General features: G+C 32.0%; 1 protein-coding gene across 26 annotated transcripts in view; it reads right to left on the bottom strand.

Moving 5' to 3' along the window:
• The window catches only part of C2CD5 (C2 calcium dependent domain containing 5), a 101,306-nt gene that overhangs the window by 49,440 nt on the left and 29,340 nt on the right, over positions 1 to 22,526 (bottom strand). For 5 of the 26 annotated variants that reach the window (XM_038577035.1, XM_038577031.1, XM_038577034.1 and 2 more), the window contains exons 8-13: positions 17,988 to 18,139; positions 14,507 to 14,698; positions 12,478 to 12,563; positions 11,652 to 11,684; positions 6,480 to 6,588; positions 3,756 to 3,821 (exon numbers count right to left, since the gene is read on the bottom strand). In XM_038577035.1, coding sequence (XP_038432963.1) covers positions 3,756 to 3,821; positions 6,480 to 6,588; positions 11,652 to 11,684; positions 12,478 to 12,563; positions 14,507 to 14,698; positions 17,988 to 18,139 — 638 coding nt within the window. Of the gene's footprint in view, positions 1 to 3,755; positions 3,822 to 6,479; positions 6,589 to 11,651; positions 11,685 to 12,477; positions 12,564 to 14,506; positions 14,699 to 17,987; positions 18,140 to 19,124; positions 19,250 to 22,526 lie in introns of those variants that run through there. The other 21 variants (XM_038577047.1, XM_038577046.1, XM_038577051.1 and 18 more) reach the window with 12 other exon arrangements.

Raw genomic sequence — 22,526 nt, forward strand, 5'->3', positions numbered from 1 at the left:
AACCATAGGCTATGCAGAAATACTTTCAGTGGTAAATTCAGAAGAATAAAAAAAAAAAAGCATAGCCATCTGAGAAACACTGAGCTATGATTTTTAAAACTTACTCTTAGAATATTTTTTACAACTCAATTTTCAAACAGACTTGGGTTTCTAAAACGTAGGATTCAACTACTCATTGGGATTTTAGACTTGTAGCTATGTGGGATAATCCTAATCCACCTCTTTCTCTCAGCTCAAAGTTGCCAAGACACTGCTTTACTTGCCACATTCCACTAATTACCAACTCCTATGATTTCACATTTAAAATATTTTATAAATTTATGTTAAGAGTATAAGCCCTGAAGCCAGAGTAGTTAGGTTCACAGTATAGCTCAACAAGTTTGTATCTTACTTTGGGAAAATTGTTTCGTTTTGCTCATCCACAAAATAGGAAAAATACCTACCTCATATCTATGTTTTGAGAATTAAATAACCTACTACAATAAACCACTTGGAAGAGTGCCTGGCACACAGTAAGTGCTCTATAAACTTTAGCTCTCCTACCATCACCAAATCCTAAATCACCTATCTGGCCAGGAATACTGCAGTCAACTAAGTAGCTTCCCTGTCTCTTGTCTTGCTGTCTTTAAATCCATTCTCCATCCTATAATCATGATCTAAAACAAATGTGACTATGGGATATGCAGTCTTATTCTTATGCAGCCTGTTCCTGGCACGTCACACACAGAGCTGCAAATCCTGCTTCCTCCTTTCTAGTAGAAGATTCATCTTGTCTGTCGTGAAGTCTGTTACCAGGACAAAAACATAGAAGCAAGATAAGAAAAGGTAATACTGTAACTTTAAAATAAATTTTCAGGTAATTGAGTTTTCTTCCTCCTGCTTTACAAAAATATTTTCTATCACTATAGTTAACACAACCTAAGACAGCAAAGCAGGAGCAAATGGGAGACACACACACACACACACACACACACACACACACACACACACACAAAGCTCAATTAACCAAGACATTCTATATTCAAGGGCAAACAATAGGTATGGAGTAACTACGTAAATATCATCAAACAGGTAATGGCTAGGGTCTTGTTTTGCAACGTACACCTGAAGTTTCAGAACTACATTCAAAGGATGGAACAATATGCTTCTAAATATACTGTCTGAAAAATAAATCTTTATTTTTTTTAAGATTTTATTTATTTATTCTTGAGAGACACAGAGAGAGGTGGAGACGTAGGCAGAGAGGGAAGCAGGCTCCCTACAGGGAGCCTGATGTGGGACTCAATCCCAGGACTCCAGGATCACGCCCTGAGCCAAAGGCAGACGCTCAACCACTGAGCCACCCAGGCGCCCCTGAAAATTGTATCTATGTAAATCTCTTATATATCCTTCAAACTGAACTCAAGAATTACCTTTCCAAGTTTCCTTGCCACATAGTTAATCACACCTTCTTCCTCTTTAATTCTGTATCTTGTATCACACCACACCACAACACACAATAAACCATCAACTTATTTTTTCTAACCTTCCAGAATATGATCTTCATGAAAACAGTGACTGGCTGGCATCCTTGCATGCCTATTATCTAGCAAAGTGCATGGCACAAAATTGATTCTAGTAGATGCTTGCATGATATATATTTCATGAAATATTGTTGTGTGATAAAAATGCTTTCATATATCTTTCTACACTTTAATATTTCTGAAATAAAAATATCTAAATAATTAATCAATATATTTAATATGGTAGTGGTGTTTCTCCTTTCTCTTGGAAAGCTTTTATTAAATTGGTGATACCTCACATAATAAATGGTGTCAGAGAATTCAGGAAACTCAGTATTGATGAACAATTTCTAACATTAATAAAAATCATATCAACAATAATTTTTCTTACTGACATGATCAATTCTTGATTTTCTATGGTAATACAAGACAGTAATCGCTAATTTATTCCCTAATTACAGAAAAGAATACATTAATTGTTGGTATATATTTATCAAATATAACATTCTTAACATTATTTTTCAGAATTATCACATTATTTTTCTTAACCTAATATCAAAATCAGCCTGATTTCTGAATATGTACCATTACCATAAAGATTCTAATATCTCAGTCAAAAGCACAGAGCTATGAGAACATTAAACTGAAAGTGTCAGCTTTGATTTTAATATTCTGTTTACTTATATCCATCTTTTTTTCATACACTTACTACCTGACTTTATTTTAAATGATGGCAAGATATACTGCTTCCTCAACCATGTTTCTCCTCGCCAAATTCTGCAATTCTGCTTATGGGAACAAAGTATTATACCTATAAGATTTAATGATTAAAAAAAAAAAGATTTAATGGCTTTTCTACTTTCCAAGGCTGTTCTCTCATCTAACACACATCTCACCCTAAACATCTTTGCCCTGACAACATTTAAGCTACTTATATTATTAACGATCAGTCTATTCCAATATCCTTTTCTTACATAATTAAGCTTCTTCACTGCCCATACACTAATCTGCCTACATTTTAAAAATACATTCTTATTTTTATTAAATGAATCTAGCAGGGTATTTTTCTCACTAAAAGCTAAGTATAACGCATTACATTAAAAATGATTGTTTTAATTCTAATCAATATGATAACATACTGGCAAAAACTTGGATAGGAGATAGAGGTAATTTCCCTGAAGACTTACCAAATGATGTCAGTCTAAATCTGCAAAGGTTAGAACTGATCAGATTGTTTACTACACTAAACTTAGGTAAATCTGCATGATGTACATGAGATACTTCATAGTCAAACATGCATTACTTACATCCGAACTTATATCCTGGACTCCTAAGAACAAAAAAAGTTTAAAATATTGAAAAGATTATGGGATATTATCTAAAATGCTGAGTCTCTTGGTGTTTTTGTTTTTCTGTAAATAGATATACTGGTAAAATCCTTTAGGCAAAATATCAGCTCCTGATACTGAATCAAAATGGTTCTATTATTTAATTCCAAAAATAAATAGCACAAAAATTTAGATAGTTATATTAAAAAAATATACTTTTACCAAAAAGAAAAATTGGCTTTGACTCTAAACCACATCATCAGCTGTAAATTTACCTTAGTTAAGTTTCTCTAAAACTACAAACTATATCCATATGTAAAATTACTTAAAAAGAAAAATCATATTCTTATGTGGAAAGGGAAGGAAGGGAGCTTATGAAAGCTGTTAATCTCCCCCCAAATCTGCTCTTACTTACCAAATTTTGAAACACTTCTAGAATTATAAATAAAAATGGTAATAGCTATACTTCTATAGTATTTATAGACTACTAAATATATTATATTCAAATTTAATTTAACATTTAAACATACTTTAAGCTTATCAAACTAGCCATTTAACACTTACAATATATTTAACAATATTTCTTTAATCGTAAAGTTAATGTCTATGTCATTTACCTAATATGAAAAAACTGCCCAAAATGTAATAAATATAATTTAAATTTAGTATTCTGAAAGTTAATCACCTAACAAAAGCCATTTGTAATTTATGGTATTTCTATGGTTTTGGTTAATTCATTTTAGTTAACACGTTTTTATATTTGCATTTCCCTGGAAACTATAAGAGTTGTAACACATGTACTGCAGAATTTATCTGTATAACTGAATTGACATTAAACCTATTTAATCTAAAACATTTCTAAAAACTTCACTGAGCTGCCATAATTTTTGTCAGCATATGTAGTACTGAATGACCATCAAAATACCTGAATTGAAACTATTCCAGTCTAGCAGTTTGTAAGATCTTGTGTTACCCATAATTCCGACAAAGGCTGAGTTCAAAACAGCAAATTAGTAGATCAGTTTTAGGTGCAGAATAGTAGGGAAAAAAAAAAAAAAAAAACACTACAAACAAGAACATAATTGACAACACCACTCGACAGGAACTGGAAAGACACAGACAGCAGAGTTAATAAGAAGTAGAAATAGAAAGAGAAGAAGGAGCATGCTATAATAATCTAATATCAACTAAAGTTGAGTTGTTTAAGATAATGACCTTGATTTTTAAAACCACTCCATTCTTTTCCGTGTTTAATATTTAAGAAAGGAGAAAATTCTAAGAGCTAACTCGAAATAATAATAATCCATAATTAGCAGGTGGTAGTGGTTTTAAAATAAGATTTTTTTCCTTCTATGCTCAGTGTAAAATGAAAATTTCCCATATTCACTAGACAAAAAAATAGCTGCAAGATTCATTTGAAGGTGCAAATACAGCACTTTAAACATTAGCACATGCATCTCGATTCATCATAAGTTTCTCTCAGCAAAGTAACTCAGTGACATAAAATTAATACATCATCATCATGGTAGATGCTAATCTAGAGGGGTTTTTTAACATTCAGCTTTTTTCAACAAACTAAATCTTTTTCATAAATAATTATTTATGAAATATTAAGAACATCAATAAAACGTTCTTAAAATCTTTTATGCATAATACATATATAAAACCCAAAGAATGTGATATTTACATCAAAATACTGTAATAATGAAACCATTAGAATATATAGTCGATTTGTATTTAACTGAAAATAAATCAAAATTAAAATATAATTTATGTATCATTAAAAGCATTTATATTATATGCCCATAATCTTTTGGAAAATAAGTACATTAATAACTGAGAATTTGTAAATGCAAATTGAAAAAAATATTCCAAAAAGGGGAGCAAAGTAAGAGAATGAATAAGCTGATAATTGCAATACACAAAATGTATTCTGTAATAAAAATTCCTGTTTTCTTCCCTGGGCCTAGATTCTTACATTTCTCACACCACTAGAATACACTGGCAAGAATGATAAGCCCAAAAGAAGAGTTTTTTGTCAAAAGTAATGGGATTTTAAATACAGCTCTCTACTTAAACTTTTTTAAGTCACCCTTGTTTGTTCTCCCAGACTCTATGGCTTACTCAGAGTACATGGAAGCAACAATAAAATCATAATGTTTTCAGTAAACAGAAGATATCACCAACAGTTAAATATATTCCTGAAACCATTTTTGGAGCTTATCAGTGGGTGCAATCTATTAAAATATTTGAGTCAACAGGCCAAAGAAACACAGGCAACAAGCCTTGGGCCACACAGTTAATGTCAGGTATATTAACTCAGTAATTCCTTGAACTTTCCAAATAATACAAGTTCCTAAACAAAGATATGGAACTTGAAGTCTCTAATGTCTCAATACATTAAACTGGCATCAATCTAAATATGTCTTTAATTACTACAGAATAAAGAAAAGATCTCAAATTGACCAGAAAAAAATAAGAAATAGTGGGAAAAAATAATAAACCAGAGAAGAAAAAGAGAAGACTAATGCTTAAAAGATGTATTTGTTCAGCTTTAAGAGTTAAATAATCCTAGCTATTATTCTTCTGAAAATCTCGTTCCAGCTCTGGAAAAAATTCCATTCTGTTTCTCTGGAATTATTAACTGAAATGACATCAAACCACAAGGCACAGGTTACATTTTTTCTTAAATTTAAAAGAATGGTAATGTTCTGAATCCCCAAAATCACTATCTGCAATGTTTTGCATAAAATAATTTCGAAAAGTTTTACTTTTTGTAGCTATTAGTACAAGTGTCAGGAAGAGGTTATTGGAAGTGACAATTTAAATTTTTCAAAAATATGTACGTATATATGCCAAATAAAAACAGTAACATAACTTCAGCTTTAAAGTATATCATCAAAATAATAAATGACTTGAGCAAATTACTAGGAATCCAGTCAATGAGAACTGCAAGAACACTCCATATGGAAAGTTTCTACCACATTTATCATGTATTTGGGATTTTAAAAAACCATCAAAGCATTCCTAAACCAAGGGCCTGAAATTGAAACTGATTTGATGCCTTTCTTCTTTTATGATCATGATCCCATGTTTTAAAGAGGTGAGCTACCATTCTTATTTGTTTACTTATATAGAATAAATAGCTTCAGAAAAGAAACCGAAAATACACAGACAGCACTATTTTTTTTTAATTCTTAGATACTACACAATGTTTATAATTACATTTCAAAGGAATACTTCTTTTAGGAATAAGGAAATTACTAAAATAACCTACAGAGAATTATTGCTAGTTAAAAGAATTAACATCTTATGAAAATGGTCAAATTGCAAAATTTGCTACCTGCCTGGATCAAAGAAAAAGAGCTGACTCAAAAGTTACTTAAGGATTCCTTCAAAGTGATGCTTTGGCCAAAAAAAATTAATCAAGATTTCTTTCTTTACATAAAAAGCTAACTAGAATATACTTCTACTTATTTGATTTTTTTTCCATTAGGGTTACTGCAAATACTTAAAGCAACATGCGCCAGTTTATATTTTCTTTTTCATTTCTCAGTTAGATTTGACTTTTTTTTAATTATAAAAATTAATTTTAATAACCACAGTTTAAGTAAATGCAATACTGAAAACAAACTTTTAAAGGACATACCAGGATTGTGGATACGATCCAAAAGCTTCACAGAGCGTGCACTAACAACACCCCCAACATGCACAAGAAATCCAGGAGGAAATGCCGTCAAGGTAAAAAATGGAAATTCCTAGTAGAAAGAAAGGGGGGAAAATATAACTGACCATGTGTAAAGTACAAAAAATGTGTTTGTTAAAAAGTCTGATCCCCATAGATTATATTCATCCTATGAAATATGAATCCTATCCCTTAACAAAAGGCTACCAATTAGTTACACATTATACATGCTTTGTAATTAAAAGTTTTCTTAGATGTTTAGAGTTCCTAATCCTTTCCCCATATATATCATGTTATACAATATCCAAACACTCTCTTTATCGATTTTCAATGAGAAAAAAAGGCTCTCAAAGTTTTGGGATATTTGAACACACTCTTCCTTCCTCTCTATCTCCTACTCAGAAGCAAATTAACAGGGAGATGCAAGGATTCTCCTGCCCTTCTATTCAACCACTACTTCTCAGTGGGGCAAAATCCCCCTGACGTACACTTACTCAATTCCAGGCTACTGGTAAAGACTCCTGGCCTAGTCCAAGAGATCAGTAAGAATGTGGGACTGAGGGAAGAGTGAGAGAATAAGCAGTGAGGGTTAAGACATTCATGGAAATGTGAAGGGCAAATACCAAGCTTTACTGGGTAGAGAATCACTGTGTAAGATTATTTACTCTATGAACACCAACCCCAGCAGGAGAGAATTTTAAGTACATAAATGTATGTTAAGGAAAAGGGAGAAAAATGTAGATGACAGAAAGGGAGGAAATAAAATTCCAGGAGTTCTTCCAAGTTTCATTCTCCTGTTCTCTCTCAAGGACATCAATATCATCAATTTAGAGGTAAGAGAGAAATGGGAAAACAGAGAAAGGAAATTCACTGAAATAGAACCCAGGAAAAAAGGGAAGCTCTTGTGACTCTCCAAATATAGAGGCCTCTCATATTACACAAAATTGGATGCAAGCAAGGAAAATTTAATATGTGCCTCATCTGGCTATAAGATTAATGTAGCTCACTTAACCAGAAGTCACTTACCAGTAGCCTCAGCTATTCAGAACATAACTGAGAGCTGGAAAATAAGCAAAACAGCGCTCTCAACAGTCAAAAGAACTGCTATATATCCAAGTACTAAAACTTATTTACTTGACTCATAAGAAATCCCTATAGACTATATCCATACTATGTCATACAGTAATTAAAAATACATAATTTTAGGAACATATTTTAAAATCTAGCAATATCTTTTTTTTCTGGACCATAGCAGATTAAATGTAGCAAATAAAAGCTAAGAGATAAAGACATACAGAATATACTACTAGAAGCAGGCACATGTAAAACAGCAAGGTTACTGACTGGTTGCTTAAAGCACAGAGAATACACTCACCAAAGCATAATTCACAAAGCATAGCAACTTGGAGTCATGTAGCACAAAGGCAAACAGTCCTGCACATTTGAGTTACCCATGAAGATATAGTATAAAATATATAGAGAATTTAGAAATAAATTCAGTTAGAATTTAAAAGTAATATTTAAATTAACAAGGGTAATAAAAACCTAGGCTACATTTAAAAAAAAAAAAAGTAAAGACCAATCTGTGGAAATGGATAGGTTTGGTCCTGCTGATAAGCAAAAAGGAAGAAAGGGAGAGGCTAGGAGGGGAATTTCACTTACATGTATTATAAAATGTTTAGTCAAAATGTCTCATTTCCACCTGAATTTTTTAAATATAAGTTTTAAATGAGAAACATACAAGTAAGCTTATGCTATCAGAAACTTAAATATCTTACCTATGATTTTTTTTTTCAATTTTAAGTACACGGTTTTTAAATTTCCTCAAAGTACTGAAGCATAGCATAAAAAAGCACTTTACATTTAATCTTTATACTTAAACTTTTTAAATATTCTAGACAAAAGACACTGAAAGTAAAATTTTTGTAAGCTAAATGGAAATCTGCACATCTTTCTGAAAAGAAAGAAGTTCAGTAAATTCACATATTGGAAAATATCTGCATATCAGAATTTAGGAAGGTTTAAAAATGAACCTAAATGATTTCTCTACTTGCGATTCTGACTCTTCTCCAGAAGATGAGATAAAGGGACAAGAGGAAAAGTATCATACCAGAGTTGCTGGTCATAGAAGAAAAAGTAGGGGAATGGCTGTCCAAAGAGGCAGACACCTACTCTGTCAACTTAAACTGGCCTACCCGTCCAATCAGCACACTTACTTTAACACACAAAATCTAACCTGGAGCATGTAAAAATGGCATGGCTATTCAACCAAAACTCCATCTTCAGATAATTCTTTCAGAAGAACTACAGCTGATACCCATTGTTAAATACCTATCATCTCCAGCCCCAATATATAGTGACTACTAGAAGTACTTACAAAAGTGCCAGCCCTCTGTGAGCTATAAACCTGGTTTCTTGAAATTTCTGATTAAAACAGTGAGGCAAGGAGCTGGTTTTAATTTCTAGTCTATCATTATTCCTGATAAATGTATAGGTTCTCTTCCACTGAAAAGAACAGCTTCCTTAAGATCAGCCAAGACTAACCCTTTTAACACCTAGATGGGAGTAATGTTTTAACATTTAACTAGAATTTTTCTTAGAATATATTTAAATAGTTTATTTTTTAATCAAATAGTCCCTTTAAAAAAAAAATAGTCCCTTTATTATCCCAAGAAACCAGAGTTAACTTTTGAGATTAAAAAATATTCCAGGAAAAAAAAAAAAAATAAAAAAAAATAAAAAAATAAATAAATAAAAAATATTCCAGGAAAAAAAAAAATTCAAGAGGGGCAGCCCGGGTGGCTCAGCAGTTTAGCACTGCCTTCAGCCCAGGGCATGATCCTGGAGACCCAGGTTCGAGTTTCACGTCGGGTTTCCTACATGGGGCCTGCTTCTTTCTCTGCCTGTGTCTCTGCCTCTCTCTCTCTGTGTCTCTCATGAATAAATAAATAAAATCTTAAAAAAAAATTCCACGGGCAGCTCGGGTGGCTCAGCGGTTTAGCGCCGCGCCACCTTCAGCCCAGGGCCTGATCCTGGAGACCCAGGATTGAGTCCCACACCCGACTCCCTGCATGGAGCCTGCTTCTCCCTCTGCCTGTGTCTCTGCCTCTCTCTCTGTGTCTCTCATGAATAAGTAAATAAAAATCTTAAAAAAAAAAAATTCCATGCCAAATTCCTACTATGATTTATTGTATAATTTTACTCCACTTCTAAAAAGGTCATAATCTATCAACAGAGTTTGCTTTATGCCAGTGTTTCCCGAAGTGTGGTCCATACTAATAGGTATTTCACATAGAAGATTTCATTGTAAAATATATTTCGGAAACCCTAGGTTAAACCAAGTCAACCAGGTTTCTTTATTGAAGAAAAATATACATCCCAGCAGCTGAAAAGTAACTTCATTTTTCTTACAGGTGAAAGAAGAATCATACTGAAAAATAAATTTGCTTTACATCAAATAGTTCACAGGTAGAACCTAAATCTAATCAAGCTTTTACCTCTACATCTTATCTCCTAATCATCTGACCTCTATCACCAAGATTTTATCAACTTACTTTTCACTGATTTTGTGAAAGAAAAAAGAGAACACTTCTTTTTTTGAGAACTGCTACTTGATTAATCCATTAAATAAAAGATGTTGGACAAAGGTTCTCTTTGCCTCAAGAAAAAAAAGCCATACAATTTATTAAAGGTGGCAAGGGGTATAAATTAATATTTTAAAAATAAATATAAAAATGGCATTAAGTATATCATATGTTCACCTTGATGTAGTATTCAACTTGGCAGAGTTAAGTCATATCTGAACACATATGGGGAGAATTCTTCATACTTCTGTACAAATTTTTTCCCAAAACAAAGACATACTAATGGCAACTCACATTAGTGAATGGGAAAGCTAAAGATGATGCTTGTTCTATTTATTACATACTCAGGATAGGGAGGTAATCTCATTAACTCAAGTAACTACTACAGGTTAGGTATATAAATATATTGCCAACTCAGGTTTTACAAAGTTGTAAATGAAAACTATATAGTTCTCCCACAACTTTACCGCTAATTCCATAAAGATTAACTAGTAATGTATGCCCAACGTGTCCAAAACTTTAAGAGTGTTAAAAAGCACATCTGAAAACATAAATTTTATCCAAACTAAATCTGAAACAATTTTTATTGATTAGTGTTTTTCTATTATAAAGCTAGATGTTTTCAAAAGTTCTTAATATAGATAATACAGTCACAGGCAGACATATGGGCAAAATCTCTGATCTCGTATCAGTTTTTCTATTCTTATGAATTCTAGAATGATAATTACAAGGAAATATTCCTAGTGTAAGGAACTCTGTAGAGAATGTAAAACTGGAGTGGGGGGAAGTAAGAGCATTCTGGCCTAAAAAATTAAGTGAACACATATCTCACCCTGACTCACTTCTCTGTTTTCAGTCTCTTTCAGTATTTGGTTTTAATAAATGGTTCCACTGTTTAAGCGGGTTTTTGCATGACAGGAGCTGGTATGCCTGCAAGGTGTTAAAGTAGCTCAAGGGCAACTGCTGCCTGATAAGGGGATAAAGCAAACAGCTTGTGGTGCTGAAGTCTCATCAATCTGTTTAGCTCAGCTCTCCTTTCCCTCAGCCTGGTCTAAAAGGCAAACAGTACATACAGATACTTTCCACATAGGAAAGAAAGTCTAAAAAAAGCAAACCGTTCTATTGTTTGTAGTAATAGAATCTAAAAACACTATTCTCAAAAGCTAATCTCTAGAGAAGAAATATCTTTGTTTTATAGAATGCATTTATAAGTATTTACTAGGTTTTACCTTTTTTTTTTTTAATGCTAGTGTAAAATAGAACATGTAAAAGAAAATTCTGTAAATGCTATAAACTTCCAAATCAGACACAATGAAAGCTGTGGAACTGTGCCTTAAAATAACTAACATAACATATAAATAATCATGCACTGTATTAGTTAAGTAGGAAAAAAAATGAGCCTCATAGTGCTAATAAGTTAAAAAAATTGCATTACGGAAAGAAATAAAGCTGGCAACATTTGTTAAAGCTTAAATAAAACAAATGATCAAGATTAAAACTAGAACAGCTACCAATACAAGAAATAGGCTCTCACACATGTTCAGAAACATACCCGCCTTCTACAGAACCTATGAGGCGATCCTCCCTTAGCAATGAAGTTTACACACAAAAAAAAATAAAAAAAAAAAGAGAAAAATCATCCAAAAATTTGAACTATTTATTTCCCATTTAACATAGTTAACTAAAGATTAAACTTATAATAATTAAAAGACATGTATTCACATACCAAATACACATTGTTTATGTTAATCTGTAGAAATACCGAATCTGTGCATTTCTTACCCCTCAGAGATTGGCCACCCATAAAAATAATCACAGCATATAAATATATTAATATACTAAAGAATTATCTTTCTTTCTTTCTTTCTTTCTTTCTTTCTTTCTTTCTTTCTTTTTATGGAGGCTCCATGACCAGCATAGAGCCCTGCCTTCACAACCCTGAGGTAAGACCTGAGCTCAGATCAAGAGCTGGGCATTTAACTAATTGAGCCACTCAGGTGGTCCCAAGAATTATCTTTAATATACAACTAAAATATTTTTTTCTGGAAAAAGTCTACTATTTCCTTCTATAAATTATAATTTTAAGATAAAATGAGAAATGATTTCATCATTCAATGGCTATTTCCAAAAAGACTATTTCTAATAAAAGATGGGAGGATAAAACAAAAAAGTTACAAAATTACTCCAAATTAAAATTAATTATTCATAAACAAATTTCTTTGATATCTTAAATAAATTTTTTTGGACTTTGAAATTACATTACAGATACATGATCAAAACCATATTATATAACCATATATTAAGTTATAAATACACGGAAACATGTTAATAAAATCATATTAACAGTGTAAGAATAAAGAATGTTGAGTGTCTCTTACCCTTTGTTCCAGTGCTGATTGAGTCTGTTGTCTTAAAAGAGCTTTAAATGGCCCCCCTTCTTTTCCAGCACTACCACTTCCCATTCCTACAGAACATCAGTACATAAATAACAACCAAAAAACAACTATAGAAACAGAAGGTTTAACTGCATTCATTTTTATAAATATCATGAGTCAAAATCTCTTAAAATGATCCAAACATTTAGAGTACTTGACATGGCAATTAGCACATATTTTACTCTATTTTATTCACAAAGTTTTCTTTAGAAACAAGATGTCAAAACCATACTGATCACAGCTAGTTTTAGACTCAATCTGTTCTAAAACCTATTTTTTAAAGTATGTTTTAATGTGATGAATTTTTGTATAATATTCAATTTTTAAAAGTCGAGTCTTCTAATACAAAATAATCAAGATATTACCAATTACACTTGACCCATGAACAACACGGGTTTGAACTGCACAAGTCCACTTATACATGAATTATTTTCAATAAATACTGTACAGAACTGTAAATGTACTTTCTATTCCTAATGATTTTCTTAATAACATTTTCTTTCCTCTAGTTTACTTCATTGCAAGAATACAGTATATAATCCACATGACAAAATATGTGTTATTTATGTTATCAGTAAGGCCTGTGGTCAATAGTAGGCTATTAATAGTTGAACTTTTGGAGAATCAGAAGTTATATGAGCATTTTCAACTTATGCAGGGTCCTATTGCTCAAGGGTCAACTGTAAGCTTACTATGGTAACAATTTAAGAATACTAAAAGAAATAGAGAAACATCAAATGTTTGTTTAAAAGTAAATAAAGAGAAGCACTTTTAATTGGGCTTACTAAAAATATTCCAAAATTCTCTGAGAGCATGAATTTTAGGCAGTTTTGAAATATAGGCAAATCTAATTTCTGATAACTTCCCATTCCTAAACATAACATTATGACAAAACACTATTAACATTCATAGTTTTCAAATACTCATTTGCAAAAATCAACATAATATACCTTTAAAAACTAAAAATCAGACATATTAGACACATCACAAATGTACATAGTTATGAATGAAAAAAGTATATTTCCCAAGCTCTTAGATGTATTTTTTAAAGGCTTAATTTCTCATTTCTTTCCCTACTTTATCCTTTTGATAGTACCAATTGATCAATTATGATAAAAAAATTATAGAAAGCAGGGGACAGATAAGAAGCCAGTGCTCTATAAACTGAAGTTAACAGTTCAATTCCACCCTTTCAAAACTGAAGATACATACAGTCAGATTTACTGCAATGACTTAAAAAAGAAACTAATTTACTTATACATTTTTAGCTGTTCTTGGATAAGGAAACAAAGGTTAGCATATGTATAGTCCCATTCTGTTCTTTAAAAATAAAAAAAGAAAGCATTTTTCTTGTAGTAATCTAAATATGGTTTTTAGAGACTATACAATACTAAACATAGAAATGAAACTAAGATCTTTATATGAAGCATACTGAAAGCCATAAAATAAAATGTAATTTTGTAGAGATAAATAAAACATCTGAAAATATAGCAGAATATTTTGAAAATTAATGCAATGGACAGAAAAAAATGGATAATGAAAGAATATCACCAAATGAGACTTAAATTGATTCAAACAGAATAATTACTACTGTAGCCATATGGCTGAGCAATATGATGGTGCAGGACCGAAGTGAATGGAGTTGGTGTGAAGGGAAAGAAAGTAAAGCGTCTAAAACAGAAATTCTAGTAATGAGAGCCTAAAATCATTGGAAATAGACAGATCTATGTCCTCGGACATAGAATTTTTTAATAAATAAAATAATTTCAGAATATTCATAATTATCTATCAAGTAACCTTCAATCACGTCCTCACAATCATCATAATCATTTAACTCTGTCCACCAATAAGAAAAATAAGAAGTACGCCCTATGTAAGATACCCAATACTTCTTTATAGTATGAAATAATTAACTGTTTTCAAAGGTGATTTAAAATAAAGGGATTAAAAAGCTGACATAATGTGATCCTACCAGAAGCAGCCAGGAACAGCTCTTCACTGAAAGAAACACTTTTCCTCAGAACTGGGCTGACAGGGCTAGAAGGATGAGGGGGAAGGCTAGATTCCGAGAGGAGGAGACAGGACTTTTTAAGATGAAGGGAACCACAAGAGAGAGAGGGGGAGCTAGGACACAGGTAAATCCTAGGCCCCTGTAAGTAAGGTGCTGTGGAGGAAAGTAGCAGAGAAAAGATGCAGATTCAGAAGATGACCAGAAAATGCAGAATAAGGAAAGCAATGATGAAACAAAACATAACAGTAAAAATGGGTTTTAAAATGCTACATAAATTACACTAAGCATATGAAGTCATTAGCAAGACCATCTACCCAACACAATATAAATAAAAGGTATAGTCTAAAATTTAGCCAAACCTTTATAAACTTTGCATTTGTAAAAATTTTTTTAAATCATTAACATGGGATTTTATACCATTCTAATCACTTGGGAGCTGATTTTTCAAAAACACCTAAATTGCCTTTTTTTTTTGCTTAAGAATGTATAAAGTTAAAATGTACATCTTAAACATTTTTTTTATTTTTATTTATTTATGATAGTCACACAGAGAGAGAGAGAGAGGCAGAGACATAGGCAGAGGGAGAAGCAGGCTCCATGCACCAGGAGCCCGATGTGGGATTTGATCCCGGGTCTCCAGGATCGTGCCCTGGGCCAAAGGCAGGCGCCAAACCGCTGCACCCCCATCTTAAACATTTTTAAAGCCAGAAACTTATTGCCTCAAATATAAACATGATTTAAAGTGGCAAAGTACAGTTCTTCAAATGTTACTAAAGTTTATCACTAATGAGTATTTTAATTGAATACCCATAAAAAAATAGTACCACATTAAACAGTTGCCATCATTAATCTGAAATATTAACTTCTTCCTGTCCATCTTTGAGATATTACTACTTTTCTTTTTCCTCTAAAATTTTAATTATTCAAGTCTGATCATAACACTGTTCACACTTAAAGATTTGAGTATGTAAGGGGTAAATACTCTCAAATCACAAAAAATATACATGGTTAAAAGCCTTTTTTTTTTAAGTAAAAATTAGCTTGAATCAGTGTCAGATCAATACTCTAACACTAGTATTCTAAAATTCCAATCCTACTAATTGAGTACTTGAAAAAAAAAATATGAAAATAAAACCTGTAAAATGCCAAAAATCAGAACCTACAGAAATATCCATTTTTTAAAATTAGACTTATCTGAAAAAAAAAACAACAGTTTAACTACAAATAGAAAATGAATTTTCTCCATGCTTTATTTATTTTTGGTTTCCCAGTTTACATATAATAAATCAATCATAATCAGCCTATCCCCACTATTTCTCAAGAGACTGATTTTATATACAGATAAATTTGAAAGCAGAGAATTATGAAATGCATATTCAATTATAGTTTTAGAAATTTTTAAAAAATCATAATTTTGCCATTTCAAATCTCTTCCAGAACACTCCTCAGGAATATTCAAAGGTATTTAGGGATTGAGGATAAGGCCAAAATACTAAAAATCGTTAATGTTCTACAAATATATATTAACGATAGTGAATAGCATATGCAGTAGAAAAACAAAATAATTTATTTAGAGGCAGCTAATATAGAAATACATGAGAATAATTACTATTATAAATGAATCTTTAAAAACTAGAACTTTGGAGCTAGAAAATCAAATGCAAAAAAGTTTTCATTGATAATTGCCTACAAGAAAGCTAAGGGAAGACAAATCTCATTCAATTAAGTTTTATTTGACCATCTTTTTTAGACTTGGTCTTCTGGTGTATTAAAAGAAAGGAAATAGACCAAGGAAATACTTTTAAAAATTTATCTGTGGCACGGTAAAGAAAAATAAAGTTTAAAATATCAGAAAGTTACCTGGAATACACAAGTCGCCAAGAGTCAAAGCCTAAAGAAATATTTTTAAGAAAACTTATTCTTCAAATACTATCCTAAGCCTTTCTTGTTTTGATAGGTATGAATTTGAAGGCCAGAATCTCACCTTTTATTTAAAAAAAAAAAAAAAGAAGAAGAAGAAGAAACTACACTTTGGTTCAGTTTTTATGGCATAAATATGGTTAAGATGCCACACTCCATAGCTTTACTATCAAATATCTCATGATTTGGGGGGCCTGGGTGGCTCAGTCGGTTGAGTATCCTACTCTTGATTTTGGCTCAGGTCACAATCTCAGGGTTGTGGGACTGGCCCCACATAGGGCTCCATGCTCAGCAGGGAGGCTGCTTGGATTCCCTCTTTGCTCCCCACCACTCCATGTGCACGTGGGCACATGCTCACTCACTCTAAAATAAATATTTTTTTAAATCTCATGATATTTAGGTGTTATTCATGTTATGTTTACATAAATAAAAAATAAGCTATTCTTTTTAAAGAATTAGGTATTCATACTTCTCTTCCTCACATTTTGTGACTACACTTATACAAATAGATACTAAATCTATAGGCTTTCTTTTTAATGTTCTTTCTTTATTTTAGAAGTGGCACTGGCTATTGAATTAATTTCTTTTCATTGTTTTCATAAAATCTAGGATCATTTTATAAATTTCTTTCCTAACACACAAAAGTTTATTAAAGATGGTAAAAATGACACAGAAACTATGCAAGATGTTTTCATCAATCTGGTGAAAAAACCACCAGACAAAAACAATATTTACAAAAATTGCTAACTACTAACTTTTTGACTTTTTACATTTTACTTTCCTTAACAATACTAACTTAATGATTTAAATAGGTTAATTCTACTTTAAGAAGTAACAAAATATTTTGACTTTTTAAACAATTTTTATCATAAAACATTCATAAAAACTCACAGAAATTATTCATCAAAATACAAATAGGAGAGGGAAAAATCATAAATTTCAAACATTGAGAAATATGTAAGAATAAGTAAAAATGCTACTTTCTAACCTAAAGAGTAAGAATAGCAAAACCAAACATTTTAAATAGCACAAAGTTAATAAATAGATATATGCACTCCAATATAACCATTTCAAATGTTCCAAACTTTTTTATAATAAAGTCTTAGAATTAAACTCAGAAATAGACAGAAAAATGAATTTGAAAATGTCTCCACTGCATGAGGAATTGGATTGCAAGCTACTAGTATTACTTTCTATTCAAAAGCTTTAAGATGTTATTCCTCATAATATGATAATGAAATGAAAAATGTCTACATGCAAAAATAAATTCTGGACTTCATATCCACACTGATTAAATCAACAAATGGCAGATCTTTGAACAAGGTAATTTCTGAACTGTATGAAATTTCCATATTTTAATGATAGTAACTGAAAATGATCAGTAGTCACATTATCTTTTAACTTAAATGCCAAAAACAGGAGGAAAGCCTTGGATGGAAAGCTAATAAAGAACAGAAACAAATTTGAAAGAAAAAAAAAAAAAGAAAAAAGGAAAAGAAAAAGGTGGGTGGAAGCGCCTTACCAGTTTTGGGTGTCAAACTCAAATCTGTGTCAGAAGAAGAGGACTGTCGACTGTAGGACTTGGAAGGTGAAAAGGAATAAGTTTGGTTTTTCAGAGGGGTTGAGGGTCCTGATGAGTGAGTATTGGGATTGGGATCTTCATTGAAGGGAATCCTGCCAGAAGAAGGTGGAGAAATATTAAGCAATCATGTGCCAAAGGACTTGACGGAAGGCAGCATGATCCAAACACCAGGAAAGTATTGGGCAGGGCCAGCAGTCATTTCTTAAGTGTGGAGCTGGGTATGAGGCCAAAGACAACCAATTGCTGTTTAACCATTCATCATTCTCCAGATAAAAAATTATCTGCACTGAAACAGTTAATAAGCCAAGTAAAAAAGCAAAGAAGCATGAAATGACAGACTAAGGGGGTAAAAAATATTAAAAGGAAAAATAAAAAGAATAAATACATGACTAAAATACTTTCAAATAAACAATGCTTTTTTAAGTTACAAAAAAAAATGATGCTGCAAATGGTGTGTGTAAATATTCACAATTGTTTTTATATTTGCACACACAGATATCTTCAAAAGAAAAATGTTTCCTTATCCTATAGCATCAAGAGTGCCACAGCTAAAAACACAGCAGTGAAAAAAAATGAATACAGCTACACAGAACCATTGCATTTTGTGCAGAAGTTGCTTACCTGTTTTCCAATAGCTCTCTTCCACAGAATAAAACAGACCCTACTATGTAATAAGTTTTGTACATAAATAAAATAAGCAAATCAAAAGCTTTGACAGTTATTTCATTTAGAATCCAATCATCAATTTTATTTCTAACCAAATGCAGAAATAATGGCAAAAATACATACTGGAGGACTCTCCTAAAAACTTACAGGATGCCTATGTAAGATAGGGTTCTTACAGGATCTATGGAAGAGACTTTGGAAGCTAGAAGAACATTTTCACTTCCAAGTAGTTACAGCCTCTGTGGTGGCTAAATACTGGATTTCTTCACTGCAGCTGGACTTCAAGTAAGAAAAGGAGGAAGCAAAGACCTGTGGTACCTGCCTACACTATGCTACCTGCCTGCCTGCCCTTTGCAGCCACTCTGTCTGTGGCCTGCTTTCCCCAGCTCTTGAGTCTGAGCAGTCTCGTACCAGTATAGATGAGAGTGGGAACAGACACAGAGAAGTTCTGAGTAAGTCGTGAGCCAGTAGCAGTGTGAATTGGGCTGTTGTGAGTCGAGCGGCATCCATGGCTTGGAGGATGAACCAGCGGAGACCTGAGGGAATTTGTAGTCAAAGTGGAAGAAAAGAAAACAATACATACAACAGATAGCAAAGTTATGTTAAAATAACTTCAAAGGAGCTTTAGTTAGGGGAGAGGAATTTTTAATCCTCAACATGCAAAAATCAAATTTTAATTTAAAAAGAATTGCTAAATACTAACTTGTTAGGATACAGTTATAGTTTTAAGGGATCAGATTAATAATTAGGACTGTGAATAAGAAAAACAGCAAGCAGAAATAGTGGCATTAAATAAGAAAAAGACTAAGATTTGGATTCTAAGTTGCTTTAAAATGCTTGTTATTATTTTGATCACCAGAAAGCTTACTACACCCATAAAAGTGAAAAGTCAAATATAAAGTTCTTATATTACTTCTGAAACTGAATTGATGTAATGACATTTTTCTATTAAAAAAGTTTAACAGAACTATTTCTGTCTATAATCACAAGACATTGGTAATAGAAAATATGAAAAATGACAGCATAAAAAAATGAACTAAATGGATACAAGCAAATATAAACATTCCAGGACTTCAGCACTCCAAATATAGTGCTTTCCAGACTACACTGGAAAACAAAACAAAGCAAGGGGACACTGCTTTTCAAAACACATTAATAAAACAATGTAGATAACTTTTGTCTAGCTCTCAAAGAGAATATATTATTTAAACTTAAATAGAATTTATTAAACTACATTGTGAATTGAAATTTTATAAGTATCAACTGATATCCTACAATGGATCATATCTATATGTAAGTATAGGTATATATTTAGATCACATCCACAGATACATATTCACGTATAATATTTAAATTTCCAAAAAAAAAAAAAATTTAAATTTCCATGAAGAAATTTTGCTAAAAGGACATAGTTACATTGAATGGAGAAAAATGACAGACAACTAAGAATCCTGTACTTCATATTAGCAATTATTTCACTAAGCAGTGCCTTTGCTTATGCATAAAAAGGGGAAAGAATCATATGTGAATACACTCTAAAAAACTATCCTATCCCCATTTTTTAGAATGCAAACTAAGCAGATCAAGAGCTCAACTCTTCCTTGCCTCTTCTTTTCTACTGGCCAGTGAACATTACCGACAATCACAATTTGTCACAGTTCAAATATAAGCTATCATTAACTGGCAATAATGGTCTTTCACAACATCTACAGACTATTTTCTGAAAATATCACTGGTTTTACAATAGGACAATGTTTCTGTTTTTGTTGCTAGTTTAAAATAAAAATGTGTTTAATACAATTGATAAAAATCAAACATTTCATTGATGACCTATTTGTATACAAACAACTGAATGAGGTTTTATTTTTTTTTTTCTTTCTCTGAAGTCACTGATGAAGCTAAAATTCTAAGAATCAGTGCTGTAGAGGAGAAATTACAATTAATTTCTCTTAGAGACTACTTTTTTTTTTTAAGTAGAGAAGCAGTGGATTGTATTTAAATGCACTCTCTACCATCAAGATAGCTCAGCAAGGAAATGCCAAAGAGATTTATATTATCCATTACAATAAATATCTGAAAGGAAAGAAAAACCCAATGGAGTAGAACACACTATTTTTTTTTTTTTTTTTTTTATGATAGGCACACAGTGAGAGAGAGAGAGAGGCAGAGACACAGGCAGAGGGAGAAGCAGGCTCCATGCACCGGGAGCCTGACGTGGGATTCGATCCTGGGTCTCCAGGATCGCGCCCTGGGCCAAAGGCAGGCGCCAAACCGCTGCGCCACCCAGGGATCCCAGAACACACTATTAATAAAGGTAAAATAAAATGAACACTGTAAAAGGTTCAAATTATCACATCTAATTAAAATCCAAATACAAGAGAGTATCACTATATGTATTCTTGGAGTTCTAATTCTTATCAGCCTCCTTGTATTAAAGATATCTTGCAATAATACCCTAGTGACATTTCTAATATTAAATCCATTCAAACAGGAACATAATCCAAACTATCTTTTATCAAATTCCTGTCTAGAATCAACATTATAATTAAACATCATAATAATTATAATCAGTTGAATCATAAAACAATTGATACTAGCACCCAAGTTGAGTCATAATCAAAAATACAAAGAACCTGGATGAAATAAAGCAGCCAGAGTACTGAGTTATTTATTTTTTAAATAGCATGACTGAGGCAGTAATAAGATGCCTTTCAGAAAATCTTAACGAAGCAATTTAAATTCTTCATGTTGTGAATATTTGACAACTTAAGGCAGATGGGCTACAACAAAATTGGAAAAGGAGAACACTTACAAAACCCCAGAAGATTTACATTAATGGAACTATTCCTAAATGTAGGTAAAACGTACTCCACTATCAATATATCATTGTGTAAGAAACCAACAGATAATATAGTATTATTCTCTTTCCACTAAGTAATTTAGTGAGAAGAGGAAAACTTCAGACATCACATAGGCAAAAGTCAGGCCCCTTCAGGCAATTTAGATAAACCCGGAGGATGGCAAGAAAAGGAGGGACCTAGGTCTTCACTTAAATTTGATGTGGAAAAAGAAAATAACTGAATCCCTCAAAAAGTTAAACCTGCAATCTGATTTTACCTGTGGCAGCAAGCAGTTCATATCTTTTTAAGACATATCTTAAATGGAATATAAAGCAAATTCACTCTTCAATTCATTTAAAACAATTCATCTCACTTGTCAAGGTATTTCCCAATAAAATCAAGCAATATATCTAATACTGTGCTCCCTCTTGTGACTAAAACTTAATCTAATAACTGAACGTATTAGAAGGCCAACAGAGAGGAACAGAATGTATCTGAAGGCCAACAGAAAGGAAATAATTAAACAGAAAATAAGCTTAAGAGGAAAATCTCACTTTAAAAAATATGGTTAAAAAAATATATTGTTAAAAAAAGTTGAATCACCGTATTGTACATGTAAAACTAATATAACACTGTATGTCAATTATTTTAGAATTTAATTTTTTTTAAAAAAAGATTGTGATTGTTTTTTAGTCAACCTCCTCTTGGCTATTGCTAATCTGGGAAGCATTTTGGATTTTCTGACTACAGAATCCTGACTCCCTGATGATATAGGGCAGGGGTCGGCAAACTATACCCTACAGGTCAAATCCATCCTGCTATCTGTTCTGTAAATAATCAGGTTTTATTGGAACACAACCACACTCATTCATTTGCATACTGTCATAGCTGTTTTCATGCTACATCGGCAAAGCTGAGTAGTTATTAACAAAGACTAAATTATTTACCTATATCTTCTGGTCATTTACAAAAA

Source organism: Canis lupus, chromosome 27 (genome assembly GCF_011100685.1).
Source record: "Canis lupus familiaris isolate Mischka breed German Shepherd chromosome 27, alternate assembly UU_Cfam_GSD_1.0, whole genome shotgun sequence".
Classification (NCBI taxonomy): domain Eukaryota; kingdom Metazoa; phylum Chordata; class Mammalia; order Carnivora; family Canidae; genus Canis; species Canis lupus.